We start from the raw sequence: 18,041 nt of genomic DNA, 5'->3' as shown, positions 1-18,041 counted from the left end.
AAATAAATAAAATCTTTAAAAATAAATAAAATTCCTTCACGTTTTGGTGCTTCTCCCATGACACTGCTCTTACTTTACCTGGCCTTCCTGTATAATCTATCTCTAATTCCCTTCCTCTGCAGGACAAGGACCTGAGAATAGGAGTCATCTCTTAGCTTCCTTTATAACCCATGTAATACTAATAAAGTATTTTGGACAATGTGTACTCTCAGTAAATATTTGCTGATGCAGATTGAAACAGATCCACACACACTCTGGTAGATCCTGTGCTAAATACCACAAAGAGCATGGACGGCACTCTTCAGGGATAGACTGCTGATATCGGACATCTTAGTCCTGTGCCTTTGAAGAGGACAAAATTTATAATGTTTTACTTGGGGCTACAATTAGTAGGTTGGGTTCTCTCACAACCTACTGGGGCAAGACTCAATTAGAGAAGTGTGGGGAACTTACTCCCTTCAAGCTTATTTTTAATGAATAAGGTCTTGCCTGGGAAGTACTTGAGCCATAACAAAGAGTTAATAGCATAGTCACAGGTTTGCTTTACTTCCTAGCCAGTCCTAGCTTAAGCATAGTGGAAAAAAAAAAAAAAAAAAGGCCTTTTGGCTATATTCATGGTCATTGGGTCATTGGGACATACTCTGTCTCTCTACAGTTCCGTGTATGTGCAATTTCCTGATGCAGGTGACTGTCAAGTTCCATGACCAGTAACTGGTGGCGTCCCTCTCAACTCCGCTTCCTCCTGCTGCTGGAATGGACCCCCGATTGCTTTGACTCCAGATGGGCCATCGTTAACTAGGTCAGCAGGTGAGTTGACTGTCACAATTTTTCCTCTGCCATGTTCTACTAATGGGGGAAAATGGGAGGAGAAGAAACCTCTCCTGGCCTCTTCTATTCAGCTGCTGGTTGGCTTTGGGAAATGCAGGAAGCCCCGAAGGAAAGGGAGAGGTACCGTCTGTGGTGACTTTGAATCCACTAGGCTGTGGGTATAACTTTCTCCACTCTAAGCCTGAGCGAGACTGATGTTTTGCAGACTCACAGAAGATGATCGTCTCTATATGAATACATGGATGGCAAGTGTCATGTTCAGACATGAGTGATGACTGCCCTCTATTGTTCCCATATTAGGAAAGTGGAGCCTCCCAAAGCTGGGTGCCTGTGGAAAAATGAACAAGTATACCTGTCACTGAGGAAAGCAGTTCAGCGAGATTTTGTTTTACCCTTTGCCCACCTCAGCTCACTAATGTGCAGGCTACATATGTTTAGAATTAGCAAGTAAGGTTCTTATCCTTCATTTCCCCGTTTCCCATCCCCCCACTTTTGAGGTTGCTTATTCAAAATGGAACTAAGCTTCCAGGCTCCTCAGAGGTCACCCATCTCTCAGTACAGGTGCAGTGGAAACCTGTTTACTGAGCTCTCATTAGGTCTGGAGCTGTTTTACTTTCATAGCTCTCTGGAGGGCTAATGAGGTTTTAAGAACCACTTGCAGCAACTCCGATTTTACACAGCAACCTAATTTTTCAGAGAATGTTTTCAAGAGTACCTTCTGGGGGGATACATTCTTTGCCCAGATAAATGCAATTGCGAATATGAGAGAAGTTAATCCAACATCCACATTCACTTCCTTTTTTTAAAAAACTGATATGCCCAAGCTCTAATACCTTCATTTCCCCCTTCATTTGTAACGGCAAAGCCCTTGACCAGAAAAATGAATGTGCAGTTGGCAAGAGCTGAAAAGAGGTCTGCTTAAATGATTTTTAATTTATGTTAAAATGCTAAGGGCAGTTTTCCAGGTCCCTGTTGAATACCTCACAAAATTAAGGTTTTTGAAGCCTACCTTTAAAAGAAGAACTAAAATATTTTAAAACATTCCTTTTAATTTTAGCTGCTCCAACTATATCTTTTATTCTTACCCTACTGGGATGCAGCCACTAGTTAGGAGTGGGTCTTAGAGCTCTGGTCTGGAAGTTAGAGACCTGTCTTCTACTCTTGCCCCCAAAACAAAAAGTGGTGTTAGTGTGAACTTATGAAATGGTACCCCTTCTTCTCTTCTTCTAAAGTGAACACTGACTTGATGTGAAGAATCATAAGCATGCCTTTCCAAAATACTTTGCATTTACTGGTGTTTTTATGTTCGCAGCATGTACTATCTCCAAAGGGATTGGTGTCTTCTTGGCAAGAAACCACAAAATAGTTGATCATCTAAATTGTGAACTCTTGATACTGTTCATTATTTGGCCTAATTTTTACAGGAGGCTGACTTTTCATTCGCCACTTAACATGTATCAAAGTTAAAATTGTAATAGTATTTCTTTTTTTTTTTTAAAGATTTTATTTATTTATTAATTCATGAGAAACACACACACAGAAAGAGAGAGAGGCAGAGATACAGGCAGAGGGAGAAGCAGGCTCCATGCAGGGAGCCCGACGTAGGACTCGATCCCAGGTCTCCAGGATCACGCCCTGGGCTGAAGGTGGCACTAAACCACTGAGCCACCGGGGCTGCCCTGTAACAGTATTTCTTGAACAAGATACAATCATGCAGATATACACCAGGAGATAAATGCTTAAAAAATAAGAATCATCTTAAATGTTGAAACTAGGTAAAAAAAGATGCCATTTTAAAGAAAATTTGTAAGATGCACTCTCCAAATAAAAAGAGATACCTTTTAAAATGATCTTTACAGTGACACCACATCATTATTTAGGATGATAGTCATTATTATTCTTCACTGAGGTAGTTAATCATCACACAATTTTCAGGGTTTTTTTTTTTAATTCATTTTTTAGTTTTTTAATTTAGGTTTTGCCTATCACTGTGCTAAGTTCCATAGGAGATATTAAAGACACACAAAGTCTTGACCTTATGGAATTTATAGTTTAGGCCACACGATTACTGGGTGGATGGGGGTGGGATGTGGGTATAACATAAATGATCAAGGTTGAATGAGGCATGCTAATCCTAGATGCAAGCAGCTCAAAGAAAGGAAGCACAGAAATGTAAATGATCAGGAGGAGCGTTTAAGACATTCGCTAGGTTGGGGGGGTAGTTTCAAATATGAAAACAGATGAAAGGCACAAGGGAGGTTTAGACAACTCTCCCCTAGGTATGGCCACCTAGAGGGCTCAGATCTAGAAACCAAACCCAACTGAATGTAACCATTTTCTCTCTGAAACCCTCTCTCCTTTTGTGTTCCTGAGTCAGCAGACAGTACCAGTGTCCTCCCAGTTTCTTAGACTAGAAAACTGGGACTTATCTTAAATTCTCCCCTCTCCCTTTCCTCCCACATCAGTTCTGTCATTTTCTCTTTGGGGGCCACCTTTCGAGAGCTCCCAAGATGCCCATTGCCACAGAACTGAGACCAGTTTGATATTGTCACTACTCTGCTCCCCCCATTCATTGCAATCTTCTCTTCCATTAGCTCCTTTTCTGAGAGGTTTATTCTTATATTTCTCATCTTGCCTAAAGTTTTCAAATCAGTGAATTGGTTTAGATTGACCTCCCTGTGCCAGTCAGACACTTCCTGAGTTAAAGGTTCTGATCTAGTTTCTTAGTGTCCTGACAAGGTTCATCCCTGCCCATCCCACCTTGCTCCAGCCCCCAGATTCTGGTTATGGGGTGTTTCAGCTTTCCTGACTCCCTCTTGTCCATTCCTACTCTGCCTACCTTGGTTTAGGTGTTCATAATCTTTTCTTGGTGTGGTAGGTTGAGTTAATATGTTCAGCAAATATTTACTGTCCCCTTTTACCCTATGGGTAGAGAATCCTACTGTGTCCTGTACACACTGAGGTTGGCCATGTGACTTTGGCTGGTGTAGTGTGGGCAGCAGGGATAGTGTGCTATCTCTGTGCAGGGGCTTTAGGGGATATCACACATTCCTACCCACCTCCCCTGCATGCCTGTCATCCATAATAGAAGAGCATGGCCCACAGAAGTCATTGCTCCTTCATCTTGTGTCCCAATGTGGAAGACCCACGGAGCACACATGATCTGCCATGTCTGGAGCCAAGCCACACTCGGTCCTGCACAGCCCAGCTGAATTAATACCAACCTACAGCTGACCAACAGACCCCTGAGTCTGTTGTTGTAAGATACAAAGGTTTTGGAGGAAATGAGTATTTGTTGTTGTATGCCGCTAAGATTTTGGATTGTGTATTACTGTGGTAAACCTGACACATACATCTGAATTTCAGCAAAAACCTTCTACCCAATCTTCTAGTCTTCAGTTTTACCTTCCTCCCATTTATCCTTCACACTAGAGTAAATACAAATTCTTCAGTAGCTCCCATGTACCACAGGACAGATATCCAAGATAGAGTAAAAGATTTACCTGCCCACCTTCACCTGTTCTCGATCTTGCATTTTAAGCTCTAGCCATGTCTACATACCCAATGTCCCTAATATTCACAGTACTGTCTCTCTGTGCTCTCTTTGCAAATGCTGTCAATTCTCAGGCAAATACTTCTCCCAGACCCTCTCCCTCTACACCCTCCATCCAGCCCTTTCACCTGCAAAACCCTTTTGAGGTTGAAGTTTGCCACCTCTGGAAATCCTTCCCTGGCTTCCCTAAACTCTCAGAACAGTTTGCACCATTCCATAATTGCACCCTATGGTTTGAAATCGATTATTTTTATACATCTCTTTCAGTTAGGTTGTAAACAATTTGCTGACAGGAAGTTTGTCTTTTCATCTTCTTGACTGAAGGACTTAGCATTGTTCCAGGCATATTTTAGATACTCAAAAAGCGAAGCAATGAATGTGTAGTTGATATTGCAGTCAATTCTGCTTAATGTCTTTCTCATCTGGTTGAACCATGTTCACTTATTGTAGACCATGAATTTGGATTGGCCCACATCTGTCACCAAGGTGCTCCTTCTCAAACTATACCTGAAACACCAAGTGAATACTCTCATGTGACCAATGACCAGGTCAAGAAATGAAGCATTCCTGGCACCTTTCTTTTTCTGCAGTCACTGCAGCTTCCTCTCAGATGTAGGTGGTGTTCTGCCTTCTATCACCATAGATTTGTTTCGCCTGTTTTAAAACAATATATAAATGGAATCATAAAGTATATGCTTTGTGTCTGGCTTCTTTTGGTCAACATTATAATTTGTGAGATTCATTCAAGTCATTGTGAACAGCAGTATTTCATTTTCACTGCTGTATAGCACCTCATGGTATAAATATAACACAATTTATTTATCTTCACTGTTAATAGATATTTAGGTTGTATCCTAAATGAGTAGGATGCTATGCACATTTTTGTTTGTGTCTTTTTGTGTCCATATATAAATTTCTGTTGAGTATATATGTAGGAGTAGAATTTCTGGGCCACAGAGTATATAAATGTTCACTTGTGGTAGATGCTTCTAGACTCTTCTTCAAAGTGTACCAATTTTTGCTCTCATCAATAGTGTGTGAGAGTTCCTCTTATTTTACATCCTCATCAACTCCTGATATTATCATCTTTTTCATTTTATTAAATCTGGTGGATATGCCATGGCTTTAATTTGCCCTTCCCTGATGACTAATGATGTTGAACATTTAAAAAAAATTATGTTTACTTACCATTTGGATAACTTCTATGAAATCCCATTTTTCCATTTGATTGTCTTTTTCTTAAGAATTCTCTGAAATCAGATGCTAATATTTTGTATAGTATGCTTTGTTTCTATCTTCCCAAGAGAGATTAGCTGATAATTTTCCTTTTTTGTAATATTCTTCTCGGTTCAGAGCGAAGAATATTTTGGTCTTATGAGATAAGTTGGAAAATGTTCTTTTTCTAGTCTCTGGAAAAGTTTAATGTAAGAGGGTGTTATTTCCAATGTTTTCTTTAAGAGTCCGTATACATAGTGCTTAAGTCATATGAGCCTTGAAATCAGACTGCTGATTCCAGCGTGAATCATGGCTTTGTCACTTTCTTAGTGTGTTGACCTTGGGAAAGTAACATAACCTCTTAGTGCCTCAGCCTTCCTACCTATTGAATGGGGTAATAAAAGTACCAGCTTCATAAAATCATTGTCAGGATCTCACGGGTTTTATATGTAAAATTCCTAGTACGGTGTCTGACACGTTAGGAATTTACTGATTATTAGCTATAGTTATTATTTATCTGTCTAATCTGTGCTTTTGCTCACGGCACAGTGTTTCGTAGAAACAGAAGCTGGATTCTCTTCATGGTGTTGGTTTGACAATAAGCCTCATATGGATTGAGGAAGTAAGTAGAGATTTTTAATTGGGATGCCGAAATCAAATTCTGCTTCACACTTGGCCTTTTCTCAGGCATATTTTTTCCTTTCCTTTTTCTCTCTTTTGTGAAATGTCAGGGAAGAGACATAAGAAGCTCTCTGCGGAAATAGTACCCAGGGAAAGACACGGATCTTAGTCATGGTACTTTCTTGGGGTTTTGGCAATATCCTAGGTGGGTGTAGGTCCACATGGCAGATATTCCGTGGTTAGAGTACCTTAGAGATCTTCAGTTTTTGTTCTTAACAAAAGGAAGCCGAGCCTTCCCAGGGTGTGGTTTGAATTCTTGATTTGGTGGTTGTTAGGGTCTCTGAAAATACCATGCAGCTTTAAAGCAATGATCGAGTCATTACTATGCAAATCTTTTTTTTTTCTCTTTCAGCCTTTGTGTCACTAAAATACCACTTAAGTGGGATGTCTGTTTTCATCTGGTTTATATCTGAGATTGAAGACACATGGCTCTCTGATTAACTCTGAAACCATTAACACCACATCTTCATCAGAAAAACCACAGAAAGTAGGGTTAAAAGGGTCCTCCTGTGATTTTCTCTAATCCTTGTCCAGCTTTACTGGCTTCTCTCTCTGCTTCCCTTATGTCTTCTCTCTGCTTTTTACTTTGGATGGAATTACCCATCCCAGACCTCCCATACCTACTCCTACCTTGACATATTCTTCTTGCACAGTTCCTGCCTTCAGGATGCAGACCATGCTCCTCTCATCCTTCTTTATGAACACTGAGAAAACAGAAAGATAACACCTGTGGATTCCTATTGTTTGCAGGTGTCTGGTCTGAAGATAATCACTGTATTCTATGCAGCCACAAAAATATTTGCCATTGAAAAAATAGTTTTAATAATGCTGTCCTTCTGTTTAACCTCAGTTGTTTGAAATCCTACTCATTTTCTGTAACATAGACCAAATCAAACATTGTGTTATTTATTTGTGGTGTTACTCTGATGTCAGGATGAGATGCTGGACTTCCTTCGCATTTTGTTCGTACTCTTATTTTTAATATTCTTGTCTGTCACAGGTATGAATCTCAGTTCAAAATCCTACATGTGCAAGCATCAAGAAAAATGTGATTTTATTTTTTTTTAATCACAGATTTTTAGCTTTTTACAGTCCCATCATTGTTTTTTCTTCCTTCTCTTTCAGGGGCATCATTTAATTTTAGATGTGGCAGAGACAGAATTAATAGCCCTCATTCCCTACCATTCCCTTATCATGTAACTTTGTATTGCCCTCCAACTATGGACAAGATTATCCACAGCCCTTGACTCTAGGACCTGCTTTAGTCAGTGGGATATTGGCAAACATAACGTGATCAAAAGCTTGAAACATGTATGAAGAGTTGGACTTGCTTACTCTTGAGCCTCCACTGTCACTGTTAGAGAAAACAAAGCCTAGACTAGCTGACTAGTTCCAGGAAAATGGTGAGAGACAGGTAGAGCAGAACTCATCCCCCAGTTACAGCAACCTAGGCCAGTGAAACCCAGCTGATCTGCAACTAAGCAAGTGGTTGTTTTAAATCATTGTGTTTTGGGATAGTTATGCAGCATTTTTATAGCAAGAGCTGATACATTAAGTCCATTAGGCTCAAGAGAGTGGCGTCTTGGTAAGATTCTTTGCTACTTCCTTGTCCCCCTCTATACTTCAATCATAAATCCATTGAAATCATTGTCATGTTTTTCTTATATTGGCCAGAAGGTCCCTAGAATTCAGATCTCTCTCAGCTACTTCTGTGATTTTCTCATGCCTTACCAGGGTGTGGAAACTCAACCTATTGAGGCAGGTCTGCTTATTTCGCTGGGCCATACTGAGGCAACTCTGAAGGACATGAACCTCCCTGGGCTCCGCACAAAGTCTAAGGTTTCCTCTGCTGTTTTACCCCCTGACTAACATATCTGGGATTTCTGTTATTTCCTCTTCCTCCCCTAAGACTCAGCCCAGGGTAGGTAGAGCTACAAGGTGAGGAATAGGTTTCTTTATCAGAGAAATAACCCAAGACCAAGGTCTGTTATTTCTCGTTTATCCAGCCCTTCACTCAAACCCTTTATCTTTCCTGGAGCAGAAAAACTAATCAACTGGTTGTGTATTCTTCTGAATCTATTGTTTATTGTGCAAAGTTTGGACCTTGGCATCCTTCAAAGCTTTTAACTTGGAAGTCTAGAATTTGACTCTTTTGTTCTTTTCATGCAATTAAATGTCTTATGTAAAGTTTTGTTGCCTGAATGGAGGATGGTTATGGGGTAAAATTCTGAGGGGAAAAAAAAGTAAATGTTAACATGGTACAATATTACCCTACTGCACATTCTGTTATCAATAAAAAGTAGAACTGCTAACACCCTATTGAGGCCTCTCTCTAAAATTTCAGATCCATATATCCAGCTGTCTACCTCAGACCTCCAGACCTGGGTGACCTGTAGAGATCTCAAGCTCAACTCGACCAAAGTGAACACATCTTCTTGCTCTGATGTAATCACTTATTTCAGTAATTGGCATCACTATCCACCCAATTGTTTGGGAGGATCCTTGGGAAGCCTCTCTGACTTGAGGCTTTCCTTCACATGTGACATTCAATCATCAGAGTGCATCCTACATTTCTTTCTCTCTATTCCTTCTACCAGACTCCTGTCACTGTCATTTCTCACCTGTGCTACCACAACAGCCTCCTAAATTGTCTCTCCACTCCAGTCTTCCTTCCCTTTCATGAATTCTCCGCATGGTAGCCATCTTCTCATAATATAAACCAGGTCACATGAGTCTGTGCTAAAAGTCCATCTATGCATTTCTTATGTTCATAAGACGGAATTCAAAATTCTTACTGTGGCTTTGAAGACCACACTCTATCTGTGTCTCAGCTTAGTGAAGCTAAGCTTGTCACTTGTACCCTAGCTCTCTTTGCTCTTGGCAGTCTCCTGTCAATATTTTGAATAAGCTATGCTTTTTTTATGCTTCCAGGATTTTGTTCAAATTGTTCGTTCCCTGGAGAAGTCTCCTCATTTTGACTCCTCACACACCACACACCCTTCCCTGGTTAATTCGTATAGTTCAATTTAAATATTATGTCCTTGAAGACACTTGCCCTGACTTCATCTGTACTCCATGATGTACTTGTATATCATCCTATTTTCTAAAACTCTCATCAGACTTACACTTACTGATTTTTCCTTTTGAGTGATTTTTTAAAGATCTTTTAATTTATTCATTCATGAGAGACAGACAGAGAGAGAGAGAGAGAGGCAGAGACACAGGCAGAGGGAGAAGTTTATAGTGCACCCAGCATCCCCGTTGAGTGATTTTTTTAATTGAAGTACACATCATACAAAAATGTGTACCGATCTTGAGTATATAATGATGAATTTTTACAAAAAGAACACACCCATGTTATCACCCACCTAGATCAAGAAATCAGAAATTAGCAGCACACCAGAAATCCACTTGTGCCTTCTTCCAATAAAAACTGCCTTCAAGGTAACCACTATCTTGACTTCTGCTGTCACAGATTAAATTTGTATTTTCTTTAATTTTATATAAATAGAATAAATAGATATAGTATGTATTTTTTAAGGTCATCTTTTGCCCTGTATTATGTGTGTGAAATTCATGGTATGTGTGGCAATGATTTTTCTTTCTCATTCTTCTCAATGAGTATACCACAATTTGTTCTCTGGTTAACTGACATTTGGGTATTTCCAATTTCCAGCTGTTATGAATGCTACTACTATGATCAATATTCTCACATCCTTATATCCATTTTTGTTTTTGTCTTTTTGGGAAAGATTTCCATATTTCTATTCTACATATAAGTAGGAGTGGACTGTAGGGTCATTGGGTGGACATATGTTTGTTTAACTTTAGTAGATACCATCAAACAATTTTCCAATGACATTGTACTTATTTAAACTCCCACCAGAAATGTATGAAAATTTTGCTGGTTTTACATTCATGCTAACATCTGGTACTGTCAGTATTTTTTATTGAGTCTTTCTTGTGTGTGCATAGTGGTATCTTTATTGTGTTTTATAATTTGGGTCTAATGGCTAATGAAGTTGAATATCCTTTTATTGTCTGTATGTATATACTCTTTTGTGCCATTCTTTTTCAAGTCTTTGGGCTTTTTTTTCTCTTATTGATATGTTAGGGATTTTTGTGTGTGTGTGTGTGTTTAATATATTCTGTACATCATCTCTTTCTTTTAATTTAAATTCAATTTGCCAACATGTATCATTAGTTTCAGATGTAGTGTTCAATAATTTATCAGTTGCCTGTAACACCCAGTGCTCATCACATCATGTGCCCTCCTTAATACACATCACCCAATGTTCTTAGCTTATCTTTCATACTTCCAAGGGTGTCTTCTCAGAACAGAAGTTCTTTATTTTATTTTATTTTTTAAAAAGATTTTATTTATTTATTCATGAGAGACACAGAGAGAGAGCCAGAGACACAGGCAGAGGGAGAAGCAGGCTCCATGCAGGGAGCCCAACATGGGACTCGATCCCCAGTCTCCAGGATCACACCCTGGGCTGAAGGTGGTGCTAAATCACTGAGCCACCCAGGCTGCCCTTTTTATTTTATTTATTTTATTTTTTATTTTATTTTATTTTTTTTATTTATGATAGTCACACACACACACACACAGAGAGAGAGAGAGGCAGAGACATAGGCAGAGGGAGAAGCAGGCTCCATGCACCGGGAGCCCGACGTGGGATTCGATCCCGGGTCTCCAGGATTGCGCCCTGGGCCAAAGGCAGGCGCTAAACCACTGTGCCACCCAGGGATCCCTGCCCTTTTGATTTTAATAAGGTCTAGTTTATCAGTATTTTTCTTTGTGGATTTTTGTGTCTTATTTAAAAATTGCTCCCTATCCCAGAGTTATGGGATCAATCCTTGCCTGGGATTTGATTTTGAATGTCACTGGATTTATAGAAAAGTTTGAGGAGAATCAAATCTTAATAATCTTGAATTCTTCCAATCCATTAACATGTTCCATGTCTCAGTTTATTTAGGTCTTCTTTACTTTCCCTTTAATGTTTTGTAGTTTTCAGTATATATTGCTCATATACATCTTTTGTTAAATTCATTTCTAGTTATTTTATTTTTTATGAGATTATATACAGTATTTTTTTAAAATTTCAATTTCCAGTTGTCTTTTTGTTAGGTCATAGAAATGCAATTAATCTTTGTATGTTGATTTTGATATTAGTGATGCTCTAAATTCACTTATTAATTCTAATAGTTTGCAGATTACTTTGAAGTTTTTATGTATATAGTCATGTCTTTTGCAAATAAAGCTAGTGCTTTTTCTCTTTCCAATCTTTTTACCTTTCCCTTCTTTTTCTTTTCTATTGTATTGACTAGGGCTTCCCATACAATGCTGAGAAAATGCATTGGTGGTACACATTGTTGTTCTTAGACATTATTGGTTGTCACCACTGAGGAGGTGGTGCCACTAGCACTAGTGGGTACAGGCCAAGGATGCTGCTAAGCCTCCAAAATGCACAGGCCATACTCCTACAACAAAGGATTATCCAGACCCAAATCACAATAATGCCTAGTTGAGAAATCTTGATGTAAAGGAAAGCAAACTAACATCTCATAAACCTCAGGACATGGCTACTGATATTCATAACCTTGACCCTGAATCATTAGGAAAACATTAGATTATGATCAGTATACCCTAAAATATAATGCATTCTAGAAAGATTTATGTAAAAGTAGTTAATATTTGCAACAATTTGGGGCCTTACGACATGTTTTAACTGTCTAAAGAATTAATTTATGTGAAAGATCTCATTTCCAAATAGTGCCAAATGCAGGAAGTATTACAGAAAGTCAAGACCTCTTTACAATTTTTGTATTGTTCAAGATAATTTAAAAAACATTTCTGGCTTACTGGATTGATATTTACACAAAGAGATTATTTTTTTAAAAAAATTCTAAAACAAATTGTGGTTTGGACTTCAGGGCACCAGTGAACATTCTTCCTCTCTATAGAGACTTTTTAGAAAATATTCGGCCTGGACCTCGGACCTCAACAGCATTTGGCTATCAGCTGGGAGCTCATTCAAGGGAGTTCCTCCTGCAGACTAATCATTCCTTTCTCTTTCAGAGCTGGGGCACATTCAGTTGGGGCATGGAAAAGCCAACTGAATTTGGTGTAATTGCAGCAGGTTTCTGGAATTCATCTGAATGGAATGGAGGAGGCGCAGGAAGGTGTCATGGGAGAGAATTATGCAAAAGTTCAGGAAAGGATAAAATGTGCTGGAAATAAAATGAATAAGAAATGACATCTGGAAATTGATTGAAAAAAGGCAACAACTGAAAGTACATCTGGGGAAGAGAAAACAGGATCCAGATTGCCACAGATCTGGAAAGATCAGGAGTCTAGAGAAAGTTCTATTAAAAACAAAACAAGACATAAATCCCTGTGGCCTGGTGACATGCATTGGGCAGCAAACAAACTTGGGTTGACTTTCTGACCAAGATATCTCTATCTGTATTTAAGCATGCTTTCTGAGCTATGAAATATGTGCAGAAAGGAAGCCCAGAAGGGCCAGAAATTCCAGTGGTAAGGAAAGATGGCACTGCTGTGGCAAAATACAAAAACGTGCAGTTGAGTGGAGATGGTCTTTCTAACTGATAGGTCATGTATTAGGCAGCAAGAAGCCAATTTTGTTGCTTTTTTGATCCCTGCATTTATGTCTCACATTCCACCTGTCTCCTTAATGAAATACTTTGCTGAGTCCTGGGTCATAATATCATCAAGCTGCTCAGATGACATTGGCTTGTGATGTGACATGAGTGTATTTCTCAGTGTATTTATAACATAATACTGAATAATAGCCACATTGGCATTGCTGGTCATAAATCATGCTATCATCACAGTCTCCAATCATACAGAGCCAATCGTAATTTCCCCTATCCATCTACAGGCTGAAGAGAGCCTAGCATTATCCACTGGACCTCAATGTCCTCATTTAAGTCACAGAGGAATGAGTGTGTAATGCAATCTCAAGATACAAAATAAATCTGTCATATCAAATCTCCAGGGGTGATGAGGTGAAGACCACCAGAACTTCTGGCTAGTGATTTTTGTGGAGACTTGAAACCAGGACAGAATCCCAGCCTTTCACTGTGGGGATTGTGATAGGACTCTTCATCAAGTAACATTCAGTCATGTTACTCAGGAAGTGCACAGATTCCTTCCTGCTGTATATTTTGGTTTTCAGTATCTCTTCCCTTTAGTTCTTTTGGTCCACTCTGTAATGCTAAGCATCAAAGTCTAAACAAAGGACACTATTTTGTGGTATGCATTATACTAATCTGTGGAGAAGAGTGTGACAGGGAAATCATCTATCCATTTTGCCTCTAATGACAAACATGACACAATACACAGATACCTCCTGTTATGAGTTGAATGCACCCTCACTTCATATATTAAAGGTCTAACCCCCTGTGTCTGAGAATGTGACTGTATTTGGAGAAGTTAGTAAATAATTAAAGAAGTAATTAAATTAAAACGTGGACTCTAGGGTAGGCCATAATATAATATGTCTTGTGTTATTATAAGAAAAGATTCAGGTCCTCATACATGCAGAGAGAAGACTATATGAAGACACAGAGAAAACAGCTATCTACTACCTAAGGAGAGAGACCTCAAAAGAAACCACTGTGCCAACATCCTGATCTTGGACTTCTAGTCTCCAGAACTGTGAGGTAACACATTTTTGTTGTTTGAGCCACCCAGTTTGTGGTACTTCGTTATGGCATCCCTAACAAATGAATATATCCACATACAATTTGATGTATTTTTCTGGATAAATATTTTCTTCAAGTTTAAGTATTAAATAAATACTGAGTGTTCTAAAGAAAATGAAGAGATAATGCCAAATAGCCCCTACAAATTTTTTTTCACATAAAAGGATAGACAACAGTATGAATTTACCCTCCATGATACATGTCTTTTTTTTAAAAATACAGATTTTATTTATTTACTCATGAGAGACACAGAGAGAGGCAGAGACACAGGCAATGGGAGAAGCAGGCTCCCTGTGGGGAGCCTGATATGGGACTCGATCTCAGGGCCCTAGGATCATGACCTGAACTGAAGGTAGACACTCAACCACTGAGCCACCCAGGTGCTCCACCAATGTTGTCTTAATTTGAGTTTCCATAAAATCAGATCCACAGACTGGGATTGAAGTATATATAGACTATTATGGGAAGTGACAACAGGAAACCATTGTAGAGAAGTAAAACAGAAAAGCTGGGTTAAAAAGCAGGCTATCATTTTGGGCAAATGGGGCTTAATCCTATTACAGAACTCTGGGAGAAGGTGTAGAACGTGCCTCAAAACTGTTGCTCTTGAAGAGTGAGGTGGGTGCAAAGAGCAAAATAACTAGGAATAAACTTAAGTGAAGAGGTGAAAGATCTGTACTCTGAAAACTAAAACACAGATGAAAGAAATTCAAGATGATGCAAAGAAATGGAAAGACATTCCATGCTTATGGGTTGAAAGAACAAATATTGTTAAAATGTCTATACTACTCATTCTATACATTTAATGCAATCCCTATCAAAATACCAATATTATTTTTCACAGAACTAGAATAAACAATCCTAAAATTTGTATAAAACCACAAAAGACCTCGAACAGCCAAAGCAATCTTGAAAAAGAAAAACAAAACATCACAATTCCAGATTTCAAGTTATATTACAAAGTGGTAGTAATTGAAACAGTATGGTATTGTCACAAAAGTAGACACATGGATCAATGGGATAAAACAGAAAACCCAGAAATAAACCCACAATTATATGGTCAATTCATCTTTGACAAAGCAGGAAAGAATATCTAATGGGAAAAAGACAGTTCTCTTCAACAAATGGTGTTGGGAAAACTGAACAGCAACATGCAGAAGAATGAAGCTGGGCCACTTTATTATACCATACACAAAAATAAATTCAAAATGGATTAAAGACCTAAGTGTGTGACCTGAAACCATAAAAAGCCTTAAAGAGAACACAGAGAGTAATTTCTCTGATATTGGCTATAGCATCTTTTTTCCAGACAGGTCTCCTGAGGCAAGGGGAATAAAAGCAAAAGTAAACTATTGGGACTACATCAAAATAAGAATTTTCTGCATAATGTCCACAATAGCCAAACTGTGGAAGGAGCCTCGGTGTCCATCGAAAGATGAATGGATAAAGAAGCTGTGGTTTATGTATACAATAGAATATTACTCAGCCATTAGAAATGACAAATACCCACCATTTGCTTTGACATGGAGGGACCTGGAGGGTATTATGCTGAGTGAAATAAGTCAATCGGAGAAGGACAAACATTGTATGTTCTCATTCATTTGGGGAATATAAAAATTAGTGAAGGGGAATAAAGGGAAAGGAGAGAAAATGAGTGAAAGTATCAGTGACGGTGACAAAACATGAGAGACACCTAACTCTGGGAAATGAACAAGGGGTAGTGGAAGGGGAGGTGGGTGGGGGGGTTGGGGTGACTGAGTAACGGGCACTGAGGGGGGCACTTGGGATGAGCACTGAGTGTTATGCTATATGTGGGCAAATTTAACTCCAATAAAAAGAAATTTAAAAAAAAGAATTTTCTGCATAGAGAAGGAAACAATCAACAAAACTAAAGATAAGAAGAAGATATTTGCAAATGACATATCTAATAAAGAATCAGCATCCAAAATAAATTAAGAACTTAATTCAACACCCCAAAAACCAAATGACCCAATTAAAAAAATGGGCAGAAGATGAACAGACATTTCTCCAAAGAAGACATAGAGGTCACCAACAGACAAATGAAAAGATGCTCAACATCACTTATTATCAGAGAAATGCAAATCAAAACTACGGTGGGGTATTACATTACACCTATCAGAATCACTTAAAAACAAAAACACAACAAACAACAGGTATTATATGTGAGGATGTGGAGAAAAAGGAACCCTTTTGCACTGTTGGTGGGAATGCAAACTGGCACAGCCACTCTGGAAGACAGTGTGGAGGTTCCTCAAAAAGTTAAAAATAGAGCTATCTTACAATCCAGTAATCACAGTGCTGGGTATTTACACTCAAAATACAAAAACACTAATTCTAAGGGATACATGTATCCCTGTGTTTACTGCAGCATTATTTACAATTGCCAAAGTATGGAAGCAGCCCAATTGTCTGTCAATACATGGCTGGATAAAGATGTGGTATATATACAACGGAATATTATTCAGCCATAAAAAGAATGAGATCTTGCCATTTGCAACAACATGGGTAGAGCTAGAGAATATAATCCTAAGTGAAAAAGTCCGTCAGAGAAAGAATAAATATCATATGATTTCACTCACATGGAATTAAAAAACCAAACAAATGAGCAAAGGAAAAAGAGGGAGAGAGAGAGAGAGAGAGAGAGAGAGGCAAACCAAGAAACAAACTCTTAACAAACTGATGGTTACCAGAGGGGATGTGGGAGGGAGGATGAGTGAAATAGGGGATAGGATTAAAGAGTGCACTTATCATGATGGGAAAAAATTAGGTTGTGATATCCAAGTGCTTAGCCCCATGCCTGGAACAGCATAAACAATGGTTGCTCACCATCAATATCATCATTGTTAAGGTGGCTACTATTACTCTGGTGGATGGCTGGGCTGCTCTGAGGGCCTGGCCCTCCACAGCTCAATGGTCAACCGTAGCAAGTCGTTTTGGGGGGAGGCATAGATGGCACTCCCTGCCAATAATGAAACCAGTCTTTCCTACTGTGTTTATAACAGCATTGTAAGTGTCAGTATTTGTGTGGTAAATAGGCCCATGATAACCATGTTTTTACCCAATTACAATTCAGTTTCTATCTCCTCTGACAGGAGGTTATGTTAATATTGAATCAATTCACTCAAACATAATCTTTAGAAAGAAAAAAAAAAAAGCCTTGTTAAATAAAATGCCCAGGCCACCTGTCCTGTGGTTCCTGGCTGGGGAGAATGTGTTATTCACTCACACAAAAACTCCCATCAGAGTAATTTTCCCAGAATGTGTTAATTATTTGCAATGTCTCATGCAAGCGTTGGTGACACATGATGACATCTTGGCTAAATGCACTAGGGATGAATCAAGGTTTACCAGTCTTCTGTGCACTGGCACGGGGACCTCGTCTGTTACCTAACCATAGCTGGGCCTTCATCCTGTAGAAGACATGCCAGGCCCAGTGGGCCCACCTGAATGAGCACTGAAACTGAGCCTGAACCCCCAGCAGAGGGGCCCACTGGAGCATTTGGGGCTTCCTGAAGAAATGTGAGGGCCCAGGGGCGGGAAAGCACCAAAAGAACATAGTGCTGGTGTGGGATAGCACTTATTCAGCTCCCAGTTGAATCCAGACTCTGTGGGTTCAAATCCCACCTTCATCTCGTATTACCTTGTGACTTTGGACAAGTCTCTTCATATATTTACTTACTCCAGACCCTGCCTTTAGGAGTTGGAAGGTAAATGGGGGACACAGGCAAGTAAGGGTGGAAATTGCAAGAGAATGTCATGTAAACCTAGGACATAGTGAGAGAAAAGAAAAGAAAAAAAAAAAAAAAGGAAGAAAGAAAGAAAAAGAGTGAGACAGGTGGGGATCCCTGGGTGGCGCAGCGGTTTAGCGCCTGCCTTTGGCCCAGGGCGCGATCCTGGAGACCCGGGATCGAATCCCACGTCGGGCTCCCGGTGCATGGAGCCTGCTTCTCTCTCTGCCTGTGTCTCTGCCTCTCTCTCTCTCTCTCTCTCTCTCTCTCACTGTGTGCCT

General features: G+C 39.3%; 1 protein-coding gene across 2 annotated transcripts in view; it reads left to right on the top strand.

Moving 5' to 3' along the window:
- The window catches only part of ANAPC10 (anaphase promoting complex subunit 10), a 228,208-nt gene that overhangs the window by 200,831 nt on the left and 9,336 nt on the right, over positions 1 to 18,041 (top strand). Inside the window, exon 5 of one of the 2 annotated variants that reach the window (XR_011994967.1) lies at positions 685 to 807. Coding sequence is in view for 1 of the 2 variants with exons in the window: in XM_072724751.1 (XP_072580852.1) it covers positions 656 to 679 (24 nt within the window). In the remaining variant the exon portion in view is untranslated. Of the gene's footprint in view, positions 1 to 655; positions 808 to 18,041 lie in introns of those variants that run through there. The other variant, XM_072724751.1, reaches the window with a different exon arrangement.

Source organism: Vulpes vulpes, chromosome 10 (assembly GCF_048418805.1).
Source record: "Vulpes vulpes isolate BD-2025 chromosome 10, VulVul3, whole genome shotgun sequence".
Taxonomy (NCBI): domain Eukaryota; kingdom Metazoa; phylum Chordata; class Mammalia; order Carnivora; family Canidae; genus Vulpes; species Vulpes vulpes.
This window is presented reverse-complemented; position numbering and strand designations above follow the sequence as displayed.